The sequence below is a fragment of the Tinamus guttatus genome, unplaced genomic scaffold (assembly GCF_059628265.1).
Source record: "Tinamus guttatus ecotype Peru unplaced genomic scaffold, ASM5962826v1 Tinamus_guttatus_pri_ptg001087l, whole genome shotgun sequence".
NCBI classification, from domain to species: Eukaryota; Metazoa; Chordata; class Aves; order Tinamiformes; family Tinamidae; genus Tinamus; species Tinamus guttatus.
The window spans coordinates 1,636,013-1,656,094 of record NW_028289621.1 but is presented as its reverse complement, the minus strand read 5'-3'; the positions used below and the strand labels follow the sequence as shown (position 1 = coordinate 1,656,094).

Sequence of the window (20,082 nt, the reverse complement as noted above, 5' to 3'; positions counted from 1 at the left end):
ACAAACCCAAGATGATGTTTTGATGTCCCCCAACGGCTGTTAGCACCCGTGCCAGCAGCCTGGCGTGGCAGGAAGGTGCTGGGGACAGCACGGGGACTTCTCTAGAGGCGCTTCTGATCCAGAGGGGCTCTGTTGGCACAGCTGGGCATCGTCCCGGCCTGCTCGGACGAACAGGAGGGACGTCCGCACCGCCCTTCCCTGCACGGTGACGACGGGTGCCAGGGAGCAGGGCACCCCGGAGCCTCTGACGCCAGCCCCCCGGTACAGCACAGCCGCCTTCCGCGAGGTTTCCAAGTCCTCTGCACATCTGTGGGATTCCAAGCGCACATCTGGTGGCTTAACGCAAACATCCAACTACTTCATCCCAGAGGGCAAGCGGAGCGGGGCGCGGGTCGGCTCCCTGCCCATCCGAGGCACTGGGAGACTCCCTGCCACAGCAGGGACAGGACAGCCAGGGAGATTCCTCCAACAAGCAACTCTCCGCATGGGGAAACGCTATTGCCTGGCACAGAAAACTCTGGCCGAGGGTTTTTACCAGGCCTCCTCTTTGGACACGGGTCTCCCCAGAGCGTCCAAGGCAAGGTCAGGTTTGTAGGAAGAGATGTGGCACGTAACAGGTTATTACTTTTCAACTCTTCCTGTCGCAGCCAGGTGCAGGTTGCCCCCTTCTTCCCAGGTAGGCAGCCCCTTCTGCCCGAGGAGTGGTGTGCAGGGAAGCTGTATCCAACATGCTCCGTTCTTTTCTCTGCCGGGGTGGGAAGCGAAGTCAGAACCCGATGTTCAAAACCTGAAGGACACTAGGAAAAAGACAAAGAGTGGACGGTTAGATCTCAGCTTCACGGGAAATCCTGGATGGCCAGATAAGGGATTAATTACTATCAATCAGCCCCGTGCTCCTCAAAGGATGTCTTCTTCCAGTGGGGAACAAACATAGATCCCAACAGACCTCGATGGATGGAAGTCAAGTGGAGGATGCAACTGCTCAGCTCTGAACTTCGGAGAGCAATTTAAACAGGAAGACACAACAAAAGCAAAGGTCAGAAGTAAGTACTCCTCCTATAAGCTGATGGCACCACTGAAGCGCTGCAAGATAAGCGGGTTTAAAGGAGGACTTGGCCAGCGCCAGCAGCACTGCAGGGAAGAGCAACTTTGCTCTTCCCCTCAAGCAGCCGCAAACACGAACAGGTAGGAAAAAAAACTATGGGGTTTTTAGAGACCACACGCTAGAAGAACGGTTTACATGATCAACCACTTAAAGAAATCCCTATCTACCTACACATAAGTAAATACTTCCAGATATCCTGCCCCAAAGCTCAGGAGAAATCCCTTCTCAGGCTTTCTGCCTCACCCTGGTTACAGGCAGCTTACAGGGGCAAAGCAGCAGCTGCAGCTCCTTCAAGTAAGCCCTGGAATAGGTCTAAGCAGATTTAAGATGCTGACATAAAACCTCTGCTGGGCGCCTATGATCTGCTTTGGAAACAGAATAGTGAGATAAATATAGGGCACCAACTTGGTTGCATCCAGCAATAGGACAAATGAATGTGAAAAAAAAGGCGAAAAGCAGCCAGATGATGGGGAATTAGCCCTTAGCTAAACAACTTAACACTCTGACACAGGCTACTCTGGGAAGCTGTGAATGGTTGAGGGGTTCTTTGTTTCCTGGAAGGACGAAACGGTGCTGGGACCAAAAGCAACAAGAGCAAAGATGACAGCGGGTCCAGAGCTGGCCAGGGAAGGACAGAGCGCCCTGCAGGCTCGGGAGCCTTGGTGGGTCTGAGGGAACATCCCAAGAACGCTGTTCTGTTGGAGGCCCGTGGAACAGACGGCCTCGGTGCTGCTCGGAGGCGCAACCCGCGCCATGGCGAGGCCGCGTACACACGGGGAGGCCGTGCGTTCCCTGGTGTTCCTCTCCCTGGCTTCCAGCGCAGCTGCGCGACGCGCGACCAAACGGCCAAGCTGGAGGCCCCGAGCTCTCGGAGGAAGCCCACGGCCACCCACGCTTCCCTCCTGACACTTAGGGGACATAAAGGACACGCTTATTGCCCCAGGTTTGGACAACACACACAACCACAGGCAGCGCCTGCGACTATGCTGCTCTTCCCACCACCTTGTTCGCCGGGGCCCTGAACATTGCTCTGCTACCTGAGCATCCAGGGCTTTAACCAGCACCGGACAGGCCCTCAAGCTCTGCAGTTTTTATTTTAAAAGACCTTCTCTTGCCTACTAAGGGAAAGACTTCCCCAGCTCCAAATTCACTGCAGCTATTCAAGCCAGAGCCTGAGCACCACCGTTTATTAACTCTTAAGTGCAATACCCCAAATTCAGCTCAGGAGGATACACACTAAGCTAGCAGGGGACTACTCAAAAGGTGGCTTTAAGTTAATGAAAATTTACAGGAGCTTTTGTCTGTGTGGGCTTAGTTTCATAAGGAGGATAGAGCAGGAAAGAGCCTGCCAGGCTGCAGCAGTAGGGACAGTCTCATCCTTCCTGAACGATGATTTTCCAGACACGGAGTCTAATATTAAACTCATCACAGCAACAGCTTCAGAGAGGAGATGACACCACCTTGACCTCTTCCCAGATGCTTATGCCTGAAGTTCATTGCATTCTCCATAGCTTCTAAATTGGATTCTGCCTTTTTCCCAGTTTTCCTGATGGGAATATTTTCCATTTCTCCCCACTTACCACTTGCTCCCCCTTTCCGAGAATCCCGACCACCTCTGTCCTAGCAGCAGGTTGCACGAGAGCGGCTCTGTTTTGGGAGAAACACTCCCTCCCACCCACCTCAGGGATTCCAGGACACAGATAAACCTCAAAAGCTTCGTCAAACACCAAAAGCAAAGATAATCCAAGGACAGAAAACAAGGCTTAAAAACAAAAAAATCTCCTGTGTTGAACAGAGTCATCGTCACTTCGAGAGCGATACTGCTTAAAACTGTTCAAAGAACTGTAGGAGTTGCACTTTCTGCTGATAAACGATCGTGTTTCAGAACTTTTTCCAGCTCTCACTCCTCTATTAGTGAGCACATCTCTAGCACACACATTTCCTGTTAATAATTTCATCTTCTCTCCCAAGCATTTGAATTATAGCCATGTTTTTACCAGCACTAGATACTCTGATGAGCATTCCTTCAGCTTCTCCATTTTATCTCCTTAATATAAATATATATACACACACACACCTGGAATTCTATAGGCAGAGGTCTTATGTATACAACACAGGGCACCAGTGCAGCTGGAACCACAGGACATTATAGAACATCCAAATGTTTTGGAAACAAGACCATGAAAAACACCTGACCTGCAGAACGAAGGCATTCCCACGTGTGATGCCTGGGCCAGGGTAGGATGTAGATTCACAAATGCTCAGAACACCCCATGGAAACGGCGCTGCAAAGCCACAGCCCCTAGCACTAACCTCAGTGTAGATGCAGATGAACAACACTGATGTCAATAGAATTGGTCTCTGAAACCAAAACTAAATTTCCATATCCAACCTGAAGTGAAGACTCACAGCTCAAGACAGCTACTCAGTAACCCAACGAGCTCACAGGTAAGAAAGGCACCAGAATGTTGGATGCTCCATGAGAAAACAGGGAAAGAGTCTGACAGATCCTCCCTCTCTTTCTACAAACAGAAGGCATCTTTTGATGCAGACAGAAGAATGCTTCTAAAGCATGAAATTCCAAACACTGTGTGCAAATTTGGATGGATTAAGTCAGAGACAAATTGTGTTAAAAAAAGCAATCTAGGACAGGGCATCAGTGCATGGCAGCACTGCAGGAGCAATGTGCTCAGAGTGCCACAGCTCAAGGGACAGCGTTTCACTGGGCCTAGACCTGGGCTCCCCTCTGGGATGGCTGCACTGAGGCAGAACAGAAATATTCAACTAATATTCAGTATCCGGCATGTCCAACAGCAATAGATATCCCAAGAAATTTTAAGTTGGAAGGAACTTCCCAGAGGTCACCTAACCCAGCTCCTACTCAAATCCGGACCACCTTCCAGCTGCTCAGGTGCCTTGGGAAGAGTATGGAGGTTAAGTACATGAATATTTATCAGCATTTCCTCAGCCTCCATCATTTTGAAGCTCGAGAGCTCCCTGCACCTGAGGCAGTATCTGCAGTTTGCCCTCATTTCTGCTCAGCTGGATGCTATTATTGGTTGAATTTGCAACACTAACAAATATCATAAATGCCTCCTAAACAGGAGATCCTCTTGGTAGGGCTTCCACTCTCCAACCAATACCCCATCGGTGCCGTTGTCCATGAAAGAAATCGCCCATTTGCTGTTAGCTAACTGAGCTCCAAGCATAAAACACGGGGCCGATTCCGTTTCTCCAATTCTTTGCCTGCTTCAGTGCATAAAGAGGTACAGCTGGATGTTTATTTACCTGTTTACGAGCGTGCCAAACCCCTAGAGAAGGCATTTTTACCTCTGGCTCTCCTATACATTATCTACCAAGCCAATTCTAGAAAGCTTTGTGGAGATACAAAAGATGAGTAAAGAGGGAGCTTTGCTGCTAGCTAAAGCAGATGATGGCACTAACAGCCTTCCTCCTTCCATCTCCATCGGCACCTCGTTCTCCCGTTTCCTTTCCCTTTGCTATTCCAATGGCTGCATAAGCAATTCAATAGCCAAGGTGACCAAGAGGCTTCCCAGACTTCACAGCTGCTCTCCTGGATGCCTGGGAAGGGCAGAAGATCCAGCACCAGGGAGACTGTGCCCTGCTGCATGCAGCACAGAGCAGGCAGACATGCAACAGGCATATTTTGTTAACTGCATGTATTAGAAAATTGTACAGGCCTAACTGTAATCTGGAGAGAAACCCACTAAGGCTTGCTCGGTTAAACTCTTCTGTATAGGATTTCTTTCCTTATGGAATCAGCAGGTGCCCTCATGTGAAATCCATGTAAGCATCACAGGAAGACACTGCTGCCCTGCAGAGCAGTTATCTTTAGCAATGAAATACAAAAGGAGCTTCCTTCAGATTGCTGCTCCAACCCACCAGCGTCACTACCCAGTAAATTAAATCCACACAGCTTGGCACAGCATTTTCTCCTTCTGAGATGTTACAATGCACTCAGAAGCATTTTACTCGGAAAGTACCTGCACTCCAAAGAGGTACCTTTATTCCACTAACATGGTTGGACCTAGAAAGCTTCCCAGACAGGACAGCTCCTGCTACAGGGCAGAATTTTCCTCAGCTACACCTACCTTTTTGTGCTCCTGAAGTTAACTTGGTACCCAGGTATGGTTGGAGGCCTGTGAGGTGCTGGGATAGCTGGGAGTAGGTAGAATGGGTTCAAAATTAAAGTCCAGTCCTTCTCCATCCATGAGGTCACTGTTGATTATGTAATCCATATCACATTCAAGGTTCTCCATGTACATGTCAATGTCCAGGTCAGTGGGCAGCCTGTCCTGGTTGAATCCCACGGAAACAGGGCTAGCAGAAGAAAAGAGCGGCGGGGGAGTGCCCAGCTGGACTGCCTGGGCAGCTGCTGCAGAAACTGGAGCCTTCAAACTGGCCAGGCTGGCAGTGTTCTGAGGAGATGCTGCTATGGGAAGTGTTGATGGCAAAACACTGGCGCCCACTGGCTCTGCCTGTTGCTCCGCAGGCTTTCCTCGGGGGTTCCCCGGGCTCATCTTGCTCTGGCCAGCTTGCCCACCTAGCAGCAGGAGGGTTCGGTTGCTCATCCTGCTGCCGGTCTGCGGGAGAACCGGGTCCACCTGAGTCATCATCACGTCCCTCGGAGGAGGAGAGCTGGGGGTCAGAAGAGCCTCCAAGGTCTGGGGGCCGGAGAAGTGGCCGACGGAGCTCTGCAGCGAGATGTCGACAGGGTTGAACAGGGAATTGCCAAAAGTGGCCGTCTGACCAGCTGCGCTCGGGCTCCGCAAGGGAAAGCTGGAATCTCTCTGGATTGGACCACTCGAGGCAGACTGCTGGCTGGAGAGCACAGACGAGCTGGGAGACATCAGATTTAAGCCATCAATGAGCTCGAGCTCCTCGGTCACCGTTGGCGGGACGTTGCTGGATGCACTGGAATACACCAGGGAAGGGAGCAGCTCTTCGTCATGCAGGTCATCCTGCTCGGTCAGGATAGGAGACAGCCTGGCACTGATGGTGCTTGCATTGGAACTGGTTCGGGGCCGGAAAGTGTTCCACACATCAGAGTCCTCGTTACTTCTTGAGGACGGGCTCCCAGGCCACTTAGGGAATTGGGAACCAGGACTGTCAGCAGTGGCCTCTGAAGTGGACTGTAGAGAAGCCTTCTTTTTGGATGCTTTACCTCTGACTTTTGCAAGTTTGCTGCTGTTGTCCATGGAGGCAGCTCTTCTTCTTGGAGCTTTTCCACTTTTGCCACCTTCAGGATTGAGCATCCACCAGGAACTTTTGCCTGTGGCTTCATTATGAACTTTAATGAACTTGCTGTGCAGGGACAGGTTATGTCTAATAGAGTTCTGAAAAAAAAAATACAAAATATGAGGACTTAACATGATACTTCCCACACTGATATAAAGGTATTAAGACACTACCTAGAGAAGAAAACTGTCACAAAGTTCTACCCATGCAAAACCTGCTAGTTCAGCTCGGACATGGACAGCACCAGCAAGGAGTGCAATGGCTCTCTGCAGTAAGTAGTAAGGGTGAAGATATCAATACAACTAGCACCCTCCCACTACCATCTTTATTCCCAGAAGAGAAAACAAGAGTGCTACTTTATGGAGCAGGAGTCCTGGCAAGCCTGGAAGCTGCCAGCCCCATTCTGCAAGGAGGGGATGTTTTTCTCCGTGTGCATCTCCGGGGGTAGGATGTTCAAGCAGATTCTGCACTCCCACACTGTTCATGCCCCTCGGCCTCTCCCACCTTTCCACTCGGCAGGGCACATATTCCTGGCCCTTTCCACTCTCCTCCTTTTTCTCTTTCACTTTGTTACAAACTGCAAGCTAACATATCTGCACACCACTACCAAACCAAATTTGCAGCCTGCAGCTTTGCTGAGAACCCCCTGGTACTTCATAACCAGCAACCAGGAATCACAAGTCCCCACTGAGATCTGCACCGTGGTTTGTTTAACATTTGCATCTGATTTGTGCAGATGGCCAAGCTGCAGAGTTAAAGGTGCTGCACTGGTAGCACAGGGATCCAAGAGTACCTGTGATTCATACAAACTGAACAGGCTACAGCAGATTTTGTGCATGCCATCTGAATTTGGAGCCACGTGAGCTGTGCTTTTATCACTCTTTTCCACCACCTCTCCACAGAGTTCTTTCCTGCCTGGTGCTTTCCTTTTCCCCACCCTTTTCCTCTTTGACAAGTCCTTACTGGGCTAATTTTGTCCGTCTCGCCAAAAGCGCTGTCCTAAAATGAAGCAGACGCAGATAAACAACAGAGGGAGAGGGGAGAGCCGTCATGGAAAAGGCCGGACACGCGAGAGCGGTTCTGCCTTGGCTCTTCTTGGATCTGTGGCCGATGAGGATTTGCAGAAGAGCGCGTGGCTGCTTGGGATGAGTATCCAAGGATTCCGGGCTCTTGCCAGAGCCCCCCAAGGCCTTCTCTGTATCCATTATCCCTGTGCAGTCCCATGGCTTGAGTTCTTTATAGCAATAGCTACACAGCATGTCTGCCTGCCCCCTAGTTTTCCTTTCCTCCTTCAAATTAAGAAAAATTATTCAGACTGCTGCTCATCTCCTGAAAAAGCTGCTGCTTTGATTTCCAAAGATTTCTCTCTTCTGTAGGTGAATGCTGAAGCCAAATAGAGGCTGCTGCAGCAGCAGAAGAACAAACACTAGGTTGTCCCATGTTCCACATTTATTCTTCTGAAAAGGATCTGAACTTTTGTCACCAAGTGCCACTAGGAAGGGCTCTGACACCCACAGTACAGGCTAGGAGTTGTACAACCACCGTATTCTCAGTTCCCTTTACTGAGCCTGCACTTTAATCCAATAGGTTCTGAATTTCAGATTCCATTTGCTGCTAGGTATCACTTATGGCTACGGCCAGGTTTTAAGTCCCCTGTTGTGATGACACTGCTGGAGTGCAGGCCTTTCAGGGGCACCAAAGCTTGAAGAAAAGGGACCATCACTTCTGGCATCATAAATGGAAGTTTTAGTAACCTATTTTCTAGTCTTCCAGCTGAAAAGAAGCTTGAAACAAGACATCTTGAAATCAAGCTGGCATTCACAGCAACACAGACATGGGAAGCCCAGAACTTTCACTCCGTGCAGAGTCTCAAAGTGCTTTTACTTGTTTCTGTTAAAGTGACATAATGGCTAATACCTGTAGAAACAGGTAATTGCTGTCTCTCTCCTTCCTTCCTCATCTCCTAAGCCTGCCTCCCACTAACACAAGCATTTGGCCAACTATAACCTGGTTCAGAGAGCCAAACCAACCCAAAAGGGGCCCTATCCCCTCCTTGAAAATTCCTTTTTCCTGCCTGCTTTAACATATCAAACTTGCTCCCAGGGGGGTCAACCGCCAAGAGGGAAGGAGGGAAGGGAACGTCTGGCATTGGTGGAGGAATGAGCAAAAAGCAGGAAACTTGGGGGAGCACAAGGGACTCCACGGAGCGGCTCTCGACACCAGGATGGGACCCACGGGTGCTGCCCGGTCACAGCAGGAAGACTCCTCTACTCCCAGCTTTCCCACACTAGCACACAGCTCTCCAACAAGAAATGCATCTGCTGCAATGGTCTAACACACCTCACGTACAGGGGACACCCGAATCTCCAAGTAAATGAAAAAAATAACTACACTAAAATAACGGCGCGGGCGCGAGTCACAGCTGACTGCAGGGGAAGTGACAGAGCCGAGTCGTCCTGGCAACCCTGACGTATTTCCCTTCCCAACGTTAGGCAACTGGAGCTGCAAATCTAGGCGCAGCTTTTCGCAGGCCCAGCTCGGCTCCGGCTGGGATCTACCCGCACTGCCGGGCCTCGGCCACGCTCCAAATTTTAGCCGGCAACATCCAGCCACAGGGAAGCGTGGCTGGAAGGCAGGAGGCTCCGTTCCAACCCTCAGGAGCCCCTTCGGTGAGCGGACAGGACTGCTGCCTCTTAGAATCATAGAATAGAATAGAATCATAGAATGCTTAGGGTTGGAAGGGACCTCTAGAGATCATCTAGTCCAACCCCTGCACACGCAGGGTCACCTAGAGCACGTGGCACAGGGCTGCGTCCAAGCGGGTTTGAAGATCTCCAGAGAAGGAGACTCCACAACCTCTCTGGGCAGCCTGTTCCAGTGCTCTGGCACCCTCACTGTTAAGAAATTTTTCCTTAAGTTCCTGTGGAACTTTTGGTGCTTCAGTTTCCAGCCATATCCTCTTCAGACTTTTCTGATGTTCTGGAGGCCCAATCGTTCCTCTGAGCTTGTTGTGGGGACGCGGCGTGCCAAGTGCTGTGATGAAGAAACACCCGCCTGGGCCTCATCCGCCACGGATCAAAGACGATTCCCGAAAACCACATTTGGGCAGAACTTATGGAATTCATAGCAGATATTACACAGAGCTGAAGCTTGGCTGGAAACCTTCCCTCAGCCACTCACTTGACCCCTGCTCCCCATGCAGAGAACAGGACACATGGCAGGGCCTGAGCACGTGCCCAACACACACACAAACCACCTCTAATTCCCAAGTAGCCACCACGGCCTTGCAGCTTCTTTGCTGAAGATCCCCTAGCCCTGTTTACTGGAGAGGATCGCTCCTTCCCGCTGTGAGAGGCACCCGGTGTCAGCAAGCAGGTCCCCACAACGTGGGCACGGGAAGATCTCAGGATGAAGAACGAGCCCCGGGAGCTGGCAGCACAACCGAGCAGGCAGCTCGGCCCCTCCGGGCCCTCAGGAGGATACGGGAATCCCTGCAGCAAACGGGTGCTCCACGTCCAGGCCGGCCGCGCGCGCAGGCCTCGGCTCGCCCGCCGCAAAGCCGCCGTTTTCCTCTCGGCAGATCCCGGGCTGCAGCCGATACCTTGATGGGATGGACGGGAGAAATGGGCCGAACCTCTGCCCGCGGCGGCAGGCCTTGCTCCAAGCACTGACGGGATCAGAGGGAATGGGGAGAAGGGTCTTTTTGTGCCTCGCGTGGAGCGGTGAACCAAGGGAGAGCTGCTATCCCTGGAAACTGCACGCATGCCCGCATCCGTCTGGATTCTCACGGGCAAAATTTCAGGCTCCTACAAAAACCCATGGAAGCACCAGGATCCCTGGCAAAACACCTCCCTCGAATTAACGACAGAAAACACTAGAAAATTCCACGGCACAACCGTGGCTGCTCCCTCCAACACGTTCCCGCTGCTCGGAGGCGCGCACAGGACACGCTCCCGTCCCGGCGAGGGCCGGCGTCCAGCGCGAGGCCTCTAATTGTGCTCAGTTACAATTTGCCCTGGCATTCCTGGGAGGCGGCGAGGAGGCCGCCCCGCCTCGCGCATTTGTCAGTGCCTGTCTCGGCACTCGATCCAAAGGCTCCAAGATTTTTTTTTTTTCCAGGAAAAACATCTTCGCTGCAGAGATTCTGCAAAGTTGCGCAGGGTAAACAAGGGCCGTGGAGGCAGGCGCTGCGCTCGGGACACAGAAAGCTGCAGCTTATCAAGAACATTTTCCTTTCGTAATCTCTGGATCCAAGGAGAGTTCAGAGGGGAAAAAAAATATCCTAGTTCTTTAAATAGAAAGACTGCAGCCACTTGCCAGTTTGCTAAAACATGCAAGCGCATACACCAAAACTACCCCGGCTTGGGGAGCAGAGCAAACCTGCTGGAACAAGTCACACGAGCGCCGCGCGGGCAAGGGCCCTCGCTGAGAACTGCCTGGAAAACCCATCTCAAAACAAGCTGCCAGGGCACAGCGAAGAGCAGCAGTGAAATCTTGAAGCAGTTTGTCTTGCATTGCACAGGGCAGGTAGGTTTGCAATAAAAGGGAGCACTGCAAACACCTACATTTAAATATATATATACACTTGCTCTCTTCCATGCTTATTCGGGGCAATACGCATGGAGGGGTTGACGAGGGCTCTGTCACACAAAATAGCAAAGGCTGAGAACATGTTATGGTTGATACACTCCTACTCCACATTTTTAGTTTAAGAAAGTTTAAAGCAGGATAGTGTTACTTCAGCTTTTCATTTCCTCTTGCTTTATGGATTCAGGGCCTAAAGTTGGCTACAACTCAGGGGAAAAAAAAAAAAAAAAGAGAAAAACACCTCGAGGATCTTCTCAAAGCAGCATCTTGAAACGCTGATTACCCAAAGCGCAAAGGGAGCCCATGAAAAGCCTTTACAATTAAAGACATTCATTTCTGCAGAAGGTTTCTGGGTGAAGTACAAGGAGCTCCTGCTACTGCTGTGGGTCTTTACCTGCCCGTGCTGAGAGGCTGCAATTTTGGTAAGTCTTAGCCAAAGATCTTCTGAGATCTGCAGAGCCCAGTGGAAATGAGCAAACAGCTCATGTGGTTATTCTAGAAACTGACCACTGCTTTTTGTAGATGCACCTACAAAACACGCAGCAGCTGATTGCACAGTAGCCAACAAGGAAACAAATGATCAACTTTTCACCTTTTCCAAGGGAAGTCTTCATTTAATTGTAGATCCACTGAGCTGGAACACGTTTGCAAGGCGTAAGGACAGCCCAGCCGATCCTACCAGCCCCAGCACAGTGAGCAGGGTCTAGAGCATGGATTAGTCTGGCTGGGTCTTCTGGGATGGCCTTGCAGGAGCAGCCAGTTCAACATGATGCAGCTCCGTGTGTGCTCTGCCAGAAGATCCAACACCGTCACTTCCAGGAGCTGCCCAGAGCCAGCACTATGCTGGGAAGCCAGGGAAGTTGCTCTAATCTTACCCAGAACCGCAGGCTACGTGTGGGGCATCGCCACGCGGCTCAGGTCTCCTGATCCCGCATCAGCTACGGGCAACGCTCAGGCAGCTCGAGGACGTGCTGCTGCCCAGCGAAACAGGGGCCACCACGGAGGTGACAGCTCCATTCACCCAAGCAGAGCACCCACGGGTGCCCAGCGAGCACCACGTACTTGAGTTAAAGTCACGTGAAGTACCTGAATGCAGGGATGGCAGCTAAACCGCCTGGGCCTGTCCTCCTGCTTTGCCTGCTGCGCAGCATAAAGGAAAAGGTGGGATTTTTGCTAAGGTGAAACTTCTCTGGTAGGCGGAAAGGCCAATTTACAAGTCTTTAAATTCCTATAAAGGTGAAGCAAGCAGTTTGGGGAGAGCATGAGGCACATGCCATGGAGAAGGACTAGCCCCGCCGTGCTCAGGATCCCATGGAAGCTGCTCCCGTTCCTGGGACCGGGCGCCGGCAAGCAGGGCACACAAACCGCTTCGGAACCGAATAGAGCACGGCTTTATTCCGAAACCCTAACACCTTCCTCCCCCAAACAACCCAAAAGCCAGGAAAAAATATCCTCTTATCCACAGAGCAGCTTGCAGGGTGCCAAGGAGAGGATTACCAAGAAGTCCAGGGCCGAACTCCTGCTGGGCTGGGACACTCCTGCCTTTCTGCCCAGTTAATCCTTAACAGCAGCTGAAACGTAGCAGAGAAAAGGTAGGGTCAACACCCAGCACAACTGTCACCTCACGGGGCACTTGAGCCCGGTCAAGAACAGCAAACACCACCTTCCTCGAAAACACAGATTTTCCGGAATTCACACAGGTTACGCCCTTACAGTTTAACAGTTCTATTTCCCTCAATTGTATATTGGAGCGAACGGCTGTAAGCTTGAAGTAACAAGGAGTTTATGCATTTTACATTAACAAAAGTGGACAAAATAGTGTTTCAAGGGTGCCCTCCTTTTAGTTGTCAATTTAAATTTCTATTAGAGCTACCCTAAGAGGGCAGACCAGCACAGTCCTTCAACAGTGATACAGAGTTGTAGGAGCTGCAGATCATCTTTGATGTCTTTAGAAAAATGCAGCTATTAAGTTCACTCAGTCACAGAATGAACCGACTCGACTCACCCAACACCTTTCAAACCATACGTTTCTAACCTATCAATCTCATGCATCTTGGTGCAAATCTCTTAAAAAACATTAATCCCAAAGATCACTTTTAGTGCAAGCAAATAAAAGGAAAGGCCTCCAAGGAGAGGAGGCCACACAAGCTGTGCCAGGACTGCAGGGAAGCAGGAAAACGGAGCACAGGGAGCTCCTTTTGCTTCTCCCGGACACACAACTGCAGAGCTAGCAGTAGACCCCCATACACAGAAGCAGACTTGAACATTTAAAATAAAACCAGTTTATAAGGAATTTCCCCATGTCTTTAAATAGCTTAAGTTGTATTTCCACCCTAGTTTTCTGCTTGCTGGATAAAGCCAACAGTTCGAAGCTCTACCCACACGGTCAGCCGATTCCAGGCACAGCTGCCTTCTCCCATCTTCCCTGCCTGGAATTTTGTTCTTTTCCCTTGCCAAAGCCAGCCTGACTCAGCCCATTCGCAGGCTGCCTGACCACAGCTGAACTTCACCACCAGAAAGTCAAAATACAGCAAAATAGCAGTGCCAGAGCAAGGCCCTCTCCTCTCATGCTTATGCACAGAGGATTCTTCTCTCTGCCTCTCTACAAGTTAAAACACACGCTGAAATCCTAGAGTAAAACCCAAGAGACAATTTCATATTAAGGACTATAACAAAAAAAAAATCATCTCGTGCTTAATCAAGTTTATCTATTTCAGCATCCAGCCCATAGGATACTTCACTAAACTCCTCGAGCTTCCCAAAGGACAGCCTGGCACCCATTTAAGATGCCATTTTTTGGTCTGTTACCTACACTCAGAGCTAGGCCTTGCAACACAGAGTCCCAGGCTCTGCTTAACTCCACGTGCCAGCTCCACCAGCCCGAGATGCAGCAGACTTTATCATTTCACGTTCGCAACAACCAAAAAGTCAGGAAAAGAGGACACAGGAGCATTCCTGCTGCAAACTCCGGGCTGCCAAAGCAGATAGAGACACTCCTGAAGGGGAAACACACCAATGCACCGAGCTGTTTGACAGAATAATACAATTCCATGCAGCAGCAGCAGGGCCAGCACAGCTTGCCTTAGCCTAAGGAAGGAAAAACCGCCTGCCAGCGACACCATCCCTTCTGCTAAAGGAAAGGCAAATATGTACGAGCTCTGTCTCAGCCCTTGTTAAAGGGAATTCAACCTGCATAAAGAAGAAGAATAAAAAACGCAGAGCCGATTTTAGTCAAACAACTTGCTCTCTCTAGGAACCTGCAGCGAGCTGGCCGAACGGGAAAGGCGAAGTGTTGTACGTGAACCAACGCCAGCCTCAACGGGGACAGCGCTCACACACTCCTACCTTCCCCCGAGCAGACACCACCGTTCAGGCAACCGCTGCGTGGGCCTCCCCAGAACACAGAGCCAAACGAGGGAATCTAACAGGGAAAACTACCCACTCGCTCTGAAACCCCAGCTCCGGGAGCTGACTTGCTGCGTGCTCAAGCAGGCCTCGGAATGCCCAGCTGGAACCACGGAAATCCCAAACCATATGGGCTCAAGCTGCCACCGCGCCGCGCGCGGAGACTGCAAACACGGGCGGCGAAGCGCCCGGGTAATTCCAGTCCGCAGCAACAGGTCACACGCTTGAGATTCCAGGCTCTCTGGCATCCACCGTGATATATTAGGACAGCACAAGGGACTATTTCACAAGCCAGTTCTCGCGTCTCCCTTTCTCGGCGCTCCAGCTCGCTCGGCTACGCGGAGCGGGGACGCCAGGCGGCCACCTGCAGAGGACGGAAATGGAAGGGAGCTCCCGCAGCAGCGCGGAGCACGTGCCTATTGCCGGAGCAACGGGAGGGGAGAATATTGGGATTCAGATCCGCACGTTCCCAGGGATGCGATGGGAATGAGGGATTTCCCTGCTCCCGGCCCCGGCAGGGACCCTCAGCCACTCCGCACAGGAGCTGCTTGGGGACACAGCAGCCCTTCTGCAGGGAGGTGCGGGACGCCAGGAGCGCCAGCCATGAAATGCTGATTTCTCCGGTGCTTTAGCACGGCTGCTGCAGAGCCGCAGCGCTGCATTTAAAAGCCCGTGCGCCCATGTGCCGTCACACGAAGCCGCCGAGCGCCCGGAGCCCCTGCCCTTTCCTGGACGGCTGGCGGGACACGGCGCCAACCAGGAGCCGCCGTTTGCAGCGAGGCCACCCGGGGCCGGCCACTATCCCGTGCCAGGACCCGGGCCGAGGCAGGGCCGGCACGGGGCGCACCGGGTACAGCCTGCGGGACCCCCCCGTCCAGGGCCGCCTCCCGCCGGGCCCCCGCGCACCTTCCAGCCGGCGGAGCTGTTGCTGTCGCCCTTGTCCTTGAAGTAGGGCACGGAGCGGACCATCCACTCGTAGATCTGCGCCAGCGTGAGCCGCTTCTCCGGGGCGCTCTCGATGGCCTGGCTGATGAGCTCGGCGTACGACTGGTTGCCCCAGGCGTTGCGCCGGGAGCCGCCCTTCCGCGCCGCCGCCGCGCGCGCCCCCTCGGCCCGGCCCGGCCCCGCCGCCGCGCCGCCCGCGCCCTCCTCCGCGCCGCCCGCCGCGCCGCCCGCCTCGGCCGCGGGCAGCTCGGGCCGCGGCAGCGGCCAAGTGCACGAGCGCGGCCGGCTCTGCGGCTCGAAGTCGGGGTCGATGTCCAGCCCCGCGGCGGCAGCGGCGCCGCCCGCCTCCGCCATGGGCGCCCGCCCTCAGCGCCGCCGGGCGCCGCCGCCGCCTCCGCGCATGGGCCCGGCCCGGCCCGCGGCCCCTTTGTGAGACCCGGGCCCGCGCCGCCGCCGCGCCGCTCTGTTTACCAGCGAGCGGCGCCGCGCTCTGCGCCTGCGCGCGCGGCGCCTGCCGGGAGCTGTAGTCCCGGCGCCGCGGTGACGCGTGGCGCGGCGCGCCCTCCGCACTACAACTCCCGGCGGTGCCCGCGCTCCCGAGGGGACGGGGGGGGGACGGAGAAGGCGGGGCGAGGCGCCCAAAGGCGAGTGCGGCCGGCGGCGCGCCCGGAGGACTACGGCTCCCGGCAGCCCCCGCGCGCGCCGCGCTTACATAACGGGGGCCCCGCCCACGCCGCGCCCCCTCCCTCCGCGCTGCCTCTGCCACCGCCCCCGGGAACCGCCCGGCCCCGCCGCTGTCGCCGTGGCCGAGCTCTGGGCTTGGGGCTCCTTCCTCTGCAGCTGGGGCCCTGCCCGCTTCCTCTTGGCTCCCTTGCCACGGCCGCCCGGGCGGCGCGCCGGGGTTCGCATGCAGGTTCCGGGGCTACGGCCTCACCGCTCCATACAGTTACGGGGATTGGCCCAGCCCAGGACACTGTATAACGGAAGCCTTGTAGCCTCCCTAGAGCCGTGCTCCGCCTCCGAGCACCGTTCCCCGCGCGGCCGCTCGGCCTCGGGCTCTGCCCGACCCCACGGGCCGAGGGGATCCCGATTGAGCAGCGCAGGCGGCGGGACTGCAGCGAGAGCCACTCCCGGCGCAGGTTCCGGGGCGGCGGCGCGGCCCCGCGCTCTGTATAAGCACCACCGTTTTGCAGGGCGGGGGCCCGGGAACCTGAATACGCAGCCTTGTTTTCCAGGTGGCCTGCAGGCGGCGTCATGCGCAGGCGGGGCGGCAGCGGCGGCACCCGGGACCCTGAATAGATGGCTCCGTTTTGCAGGCGGCCATAGAGCGAAGGCTGCGCCATGCGCAGGCGGGGCGGCAGCGGCGGCGGCCCGGGACCCTGAATACGCAGCAGAGTTTTGCAGGCGGCCTGCGGGCGGAGGCGGCGCCGCGCGCGGTCGGGGCGGCGGCGGCGGCTGCGGCAGCGGCCGGGCGGGGCGGCGGCGGCGGCGGCACCATGTCGGAGGCGGCGGTCGCCGACACCCGGCGCCTCAACGCGAAGCCGCAGGACCTGACGGACGCGTACGGGCCGCCCAGCAACTTCCTGGAGATCGACATCTTCAACCCGCAGACCGTGGGCATGGGCCGCGCCAGATACACCAGCTACGAGCTCCGCATGCGGGTGCGGCCCGCGGCGCCGCCGCCGCCTCCGCGCGCCCGCCCGCGGCCTGAGGGGACGGCGGGAGGCGGCGAGGGGGACCCTGCGGGTCGGGGGTCCCGCGGGCCGGGGCCGCAGGGCAGGGCCAGGCCGCGGGGCCGGGCTCAAGGTCAGGGCGCTGGGGGCAGCTCCGCGGCCGGGCTGCTTCCCCCGGCGGCGGCCGCGGGCCGGGAGGGCGAGCGGGGCCCGGGGGCCCCCTGCCCGGCCGCGCTCGGCCCCTTCCTCGAGGCCCTGCGGCGCTCGGGGCCGAGCCGGTGCCTCCTGCAGCGCTGAGACGAGCCGCTGACGCGCCGTGTTGTGGTACCGGCCTTGCCTCCCGTTCCGCTGCGTGCTTCCACCGCTAGCTCTCCGTGGCCATTCAGGAGCATTAGCGGGTTGCCTTTTTTCTCTCTTGATGTTCGGTTTCCTTCGAGCTGCCAAACGGTGCCGGGCAGAAAGCCGAGAGCCCCATAGCCTCCCAGACACGAGCTCTTGCGCAGGTGCTCCCAAAGCAAGTGGTTTGGTTTTGCAGCCCTCGTGAGGACGGAGCTGCGTGCGTGGAGCAGCAGCTGCGCACAGCGGGCGCTGCCCTGTCAGCGGGCTCGGCGGCCTCCGTTCCTGGGGAGTTTCGGGGGACCTGAGGGGTGTCTGTAGTGGGGAGGCTCCGTAGCTCCCAGGCTTCAGATGCCAGCATGAGGGGAAAGGGGGGTGAACTGCTGCGAGCTGCTATCATGGCCCAGGCTGGTTATGGAAAAAGCGCTTTTCCACTTGGGTGTCAGTGTGTTCTTTCGGGAAGATTTTAGCACAAGGTTTGGCCTTGGATGGTTGCTGGGACAAGATTTCCTCCCTTAGTTCTTCCATGGAAACGGCAGTGCCAGGTGGGAGGTTCCTTAGCCCTGCAAGCTGCTCCGAAGCCTCCTTGAGCACCAGTCCAAAATGCTGTGAAATGTTGGGGGGGGAAATGAGGCTTTTCTGTAGCAGGAGCCCTGGTTCCAGCGCGTGCCCCGGGAGGGGAGTGTTCCTGAAATAGCAGCCTGAGGGGGAGGGAACGGCCGGCTCCAAGCAGCCTGGCAAGGCCCTGCCTGGTTTTGAAGGGCTTCGCTGCTTGTGTTGCGGATAACGGAGCTGGGTGTTCCCGTGACGCGTCCTCCTCCGGGCCTTGGCTTTCCAAGCGCAGCTTCAGGTTCCAGCGACGTCTTGAAATGCTATCTGGCTCCCCAGCCAACCTGCAAATTAACTGCTTCTCTTCGTTACAGACAAACCTCCCCATCTTCAAACTGAAGGAGTCGTGTGTGAGGAGAAGATACAGTGACTTCGAATGGCTGAAGAATGAGCTGGAGCGAGACAGTAAGGTGAGGCCCCGCTCGAAGCCGCTCCTGCAGCGGGGACACACGGGAAGGGTCGGAGCAGAAGTCCTGTTGTTTGGTGCTGCCCCTCTCCTCAGCTCTGGTGAGGCTGCACCTGGGGCATTGGGCCCAGGACAAGAGGGACGTGGAGCTCCTAGAGAGGGTCCAGCGCAGAGCAACGGAGATGATGAAGGGACTGGAGCGTCTGTTGTATGAGGACAGACTAAGCGAGCTGGGCCTGGTTGGTCCGGAGAAGAGAAGGCTGAGGGGATCTGATCATTATGTGCAAAGACCTGAGAGGAGAATGTAAAGAGGACGGGGCTAAACTCTTCTTGGTGGTGGCCAGTGACAGGATGGGGATAATGGGTACAAATTGAAACACAGGCAGTTCCACCTCCATGTGAGGAAGAACTTCTTTGGTGTGAGGGTGCCAGAGCCCTGGCACAGGCTGCCCAGAGAGGCTGTGGAGGCTCCATCTCTGGAGATCTTCAACTCGCCTGGATGCCACCCTGTGCCCCTGCTCTGGGTGTCCCTGCTGGAGCAGGGGGCTGGACTAGGTGATCTCTAGAGGTCCCTGCCAACCTCAACCCTTCTGTGATCCTGTGCCTTGCCCAAGTAGAAGCTGTTTGGGCTGCTGCTGGGGCTTTATCTCTGCCAAATGCTGGTGCTAGAGGTCAGTCCTGCACAGGGCAGGGCCCTCTCTTGCAGGGGGCAGTTCTGCTCATGGCAGTTCTGTGCTTTCAGATTGTAGTGCCACCGCTGCCTGGAAAAGCTTTGAAACGACAGCTTCCCTTCCGAGGAGACGAAGGCATCTTTGAGGAGTCCTTCATCGAAGAGCGGAGACAGGGACTAGAACAGTTTATTAACAAGTAAGTTCGGTGCCCCGGCCACGCCGCGTGCCTGCCCTGTTGAGCAGGAAGGAACCTTGATCCAGGGCGTGAAGCGCCCTGCTGAAGGGCAGCTCGGTGACAGAGTGACGTTTCTGAAGCAAGTCCTGCCTCCAGGGAGGTGCTCTCAGCCCTCTGTGCTGCGGGTGAGGTGCACCTTAGCCGGGGAGATGCGCCGCAGAGACTCAGCGGTGTGTCGGGATGCCCAGCTCGCTAGCGGAGGGATCGCTCGAGTGACTCCTTCCCCAGTTTGTTACACACTGATGCAGTGACCTTGGCCTGACCTGTGGCTGTTTCAAGGCTTCAATTTGATGTTGAAAAGCTCAAGCCCCTGGGCTTGTTCCCCTCAGGCTGGTCAGGTGTCCCCAGGTGTGATCGTAAACTGGAGCCGCTCTCTGTCTTGCTTGCTCCAGCAAGTGGATTTGGGGAGAGTTTCCTGCTGATTCTGCTGATCTCCACTTCTGATTCTCTTCCAGAATTGCTGGACACCCCCTGGCACAGAACGAGCGCTGCTTACACATGTTCCTGCAAGAGGAGACTATCGATAGGAATTATGTCCCAGGAAAAGTGCGCCAGTAGGAGCACCTGGCACTGTCTTCCTTCATTCCACCCTCCCTCCTGCAAAAATGACATTTATTTTTACACTAAATCTGTCTCTTCTGAACCAGCTTTTCCTCTCGAACCTCCCAGTTTGTTCAGTATTTTCCTCTTCTGTAACTGGCAGCAGTCTGTTCTGCTGGGCTGTGCTCTTGGCCCAAAGGTATGAAGATGTTTGCAAGCGAGTGCGTTGTCCTGCGCCTGGCGGCAGGCGCGTAGGTTCGGAGCAGGAACTCGCTCGTGGCGTTACGGTGTGTGAGCTGCCGCGTCCCTGT

At 55.1% G+C, this 20,082-nt stretch overlaps 2 protein-coding genes across 2 annotated transcripts; one reads left to right on the top strand and one right to left on the bottom strand.

Annotated features, from left to right (window-relative positions):
• Positions 1 to 618: 618 nt before the first annotated feature.
• FOXO4 (forkhead box O4) lies at positions 619 to 15,655 on the bottom strand. The gene is made up of 3 exons (XM_088538440.1): positions 15,263 to 15,655; positions 5,218 to 6,462; positions 619 to 797 (listed from the first exon to the last, which is right to left on the bottom strand). The coding sequence occupies exons 1-2, from the start codon at positions 15,653 to 15,655 to the stop codon at positions 5,236 to 5,238; spliced, it is 1,620 nt and encodes a 539-aa protein (XP_088394566.1). The 3' UTR covers positions 619 to 797; positions 5,218 to 5,235.
• A 1,096-nt stretch (positions 15,656 to 16,751) lies between these two features.
• On the top strand, positions 16,752 to 19,879 carry SNX12 (sorting nexin 12). Its single transcript, XM_088538436.1, has 4 exons — positions 16,752 to 16,962; positions 18,234 to 18,329; positions 19,068 to 19,192; positions 19,687 to 19,879. Exons 1-4 carry the CDS (start codon positions 16,798 to 16,800, stop codon positions 19,787 to 19,789), a joined length of 489 nt encoding a protein of 162 aa, XP_088394562.1. The 5' UTR covers positions 16,752 to 16,797; the 3' UTR covers positions 19,790 to 19,879.
• The last annotated feature ends 203 nt before the right edge of the window (positions 19,880 to 20,082 follow it).

Excerpts from the sequence above, each read along its gene's own strand:
- FOXO4 (XM_088538440.1), bottom strand. The coding sequence starts at position 15,655 with ATGGCGGAGGCGGGCGGCGCCGCTGCCGCCGCGGGGCTGGACATCGAC. Across the intron at positions 6,463-15,262 it reads ACAGCTCCGCCGGCTGGAAG|AACTCTATTAGACATAACCT; the intron begins GTGCGCGGGGGC and ends TTTTTTTTTCAG.
- SNX12 (XM_088538436.1), top strand. The coding sequence starts at position 16,798 with ATGTCGGAGGCGGCGGTCGCCGACACCCGGCGCCTCAACGCGAAGCCG. Across the intron at positions 16,963-18,233 it reads GCTACGAGCTCCGCATGCGG|ACAAACCTCCCCATCTTCAA; the intron begins GTGCGGCCCGCG and ends TCTTCGTTACAG. Across the intron at positions 18,330-19,067 it reads AGCTGGAGCGAGACAGTAAG|ATTGTAGTGCCACCGCTGCC; the intron begins GTGAGGCCCCGC and ends CTGTGCTTTCAG.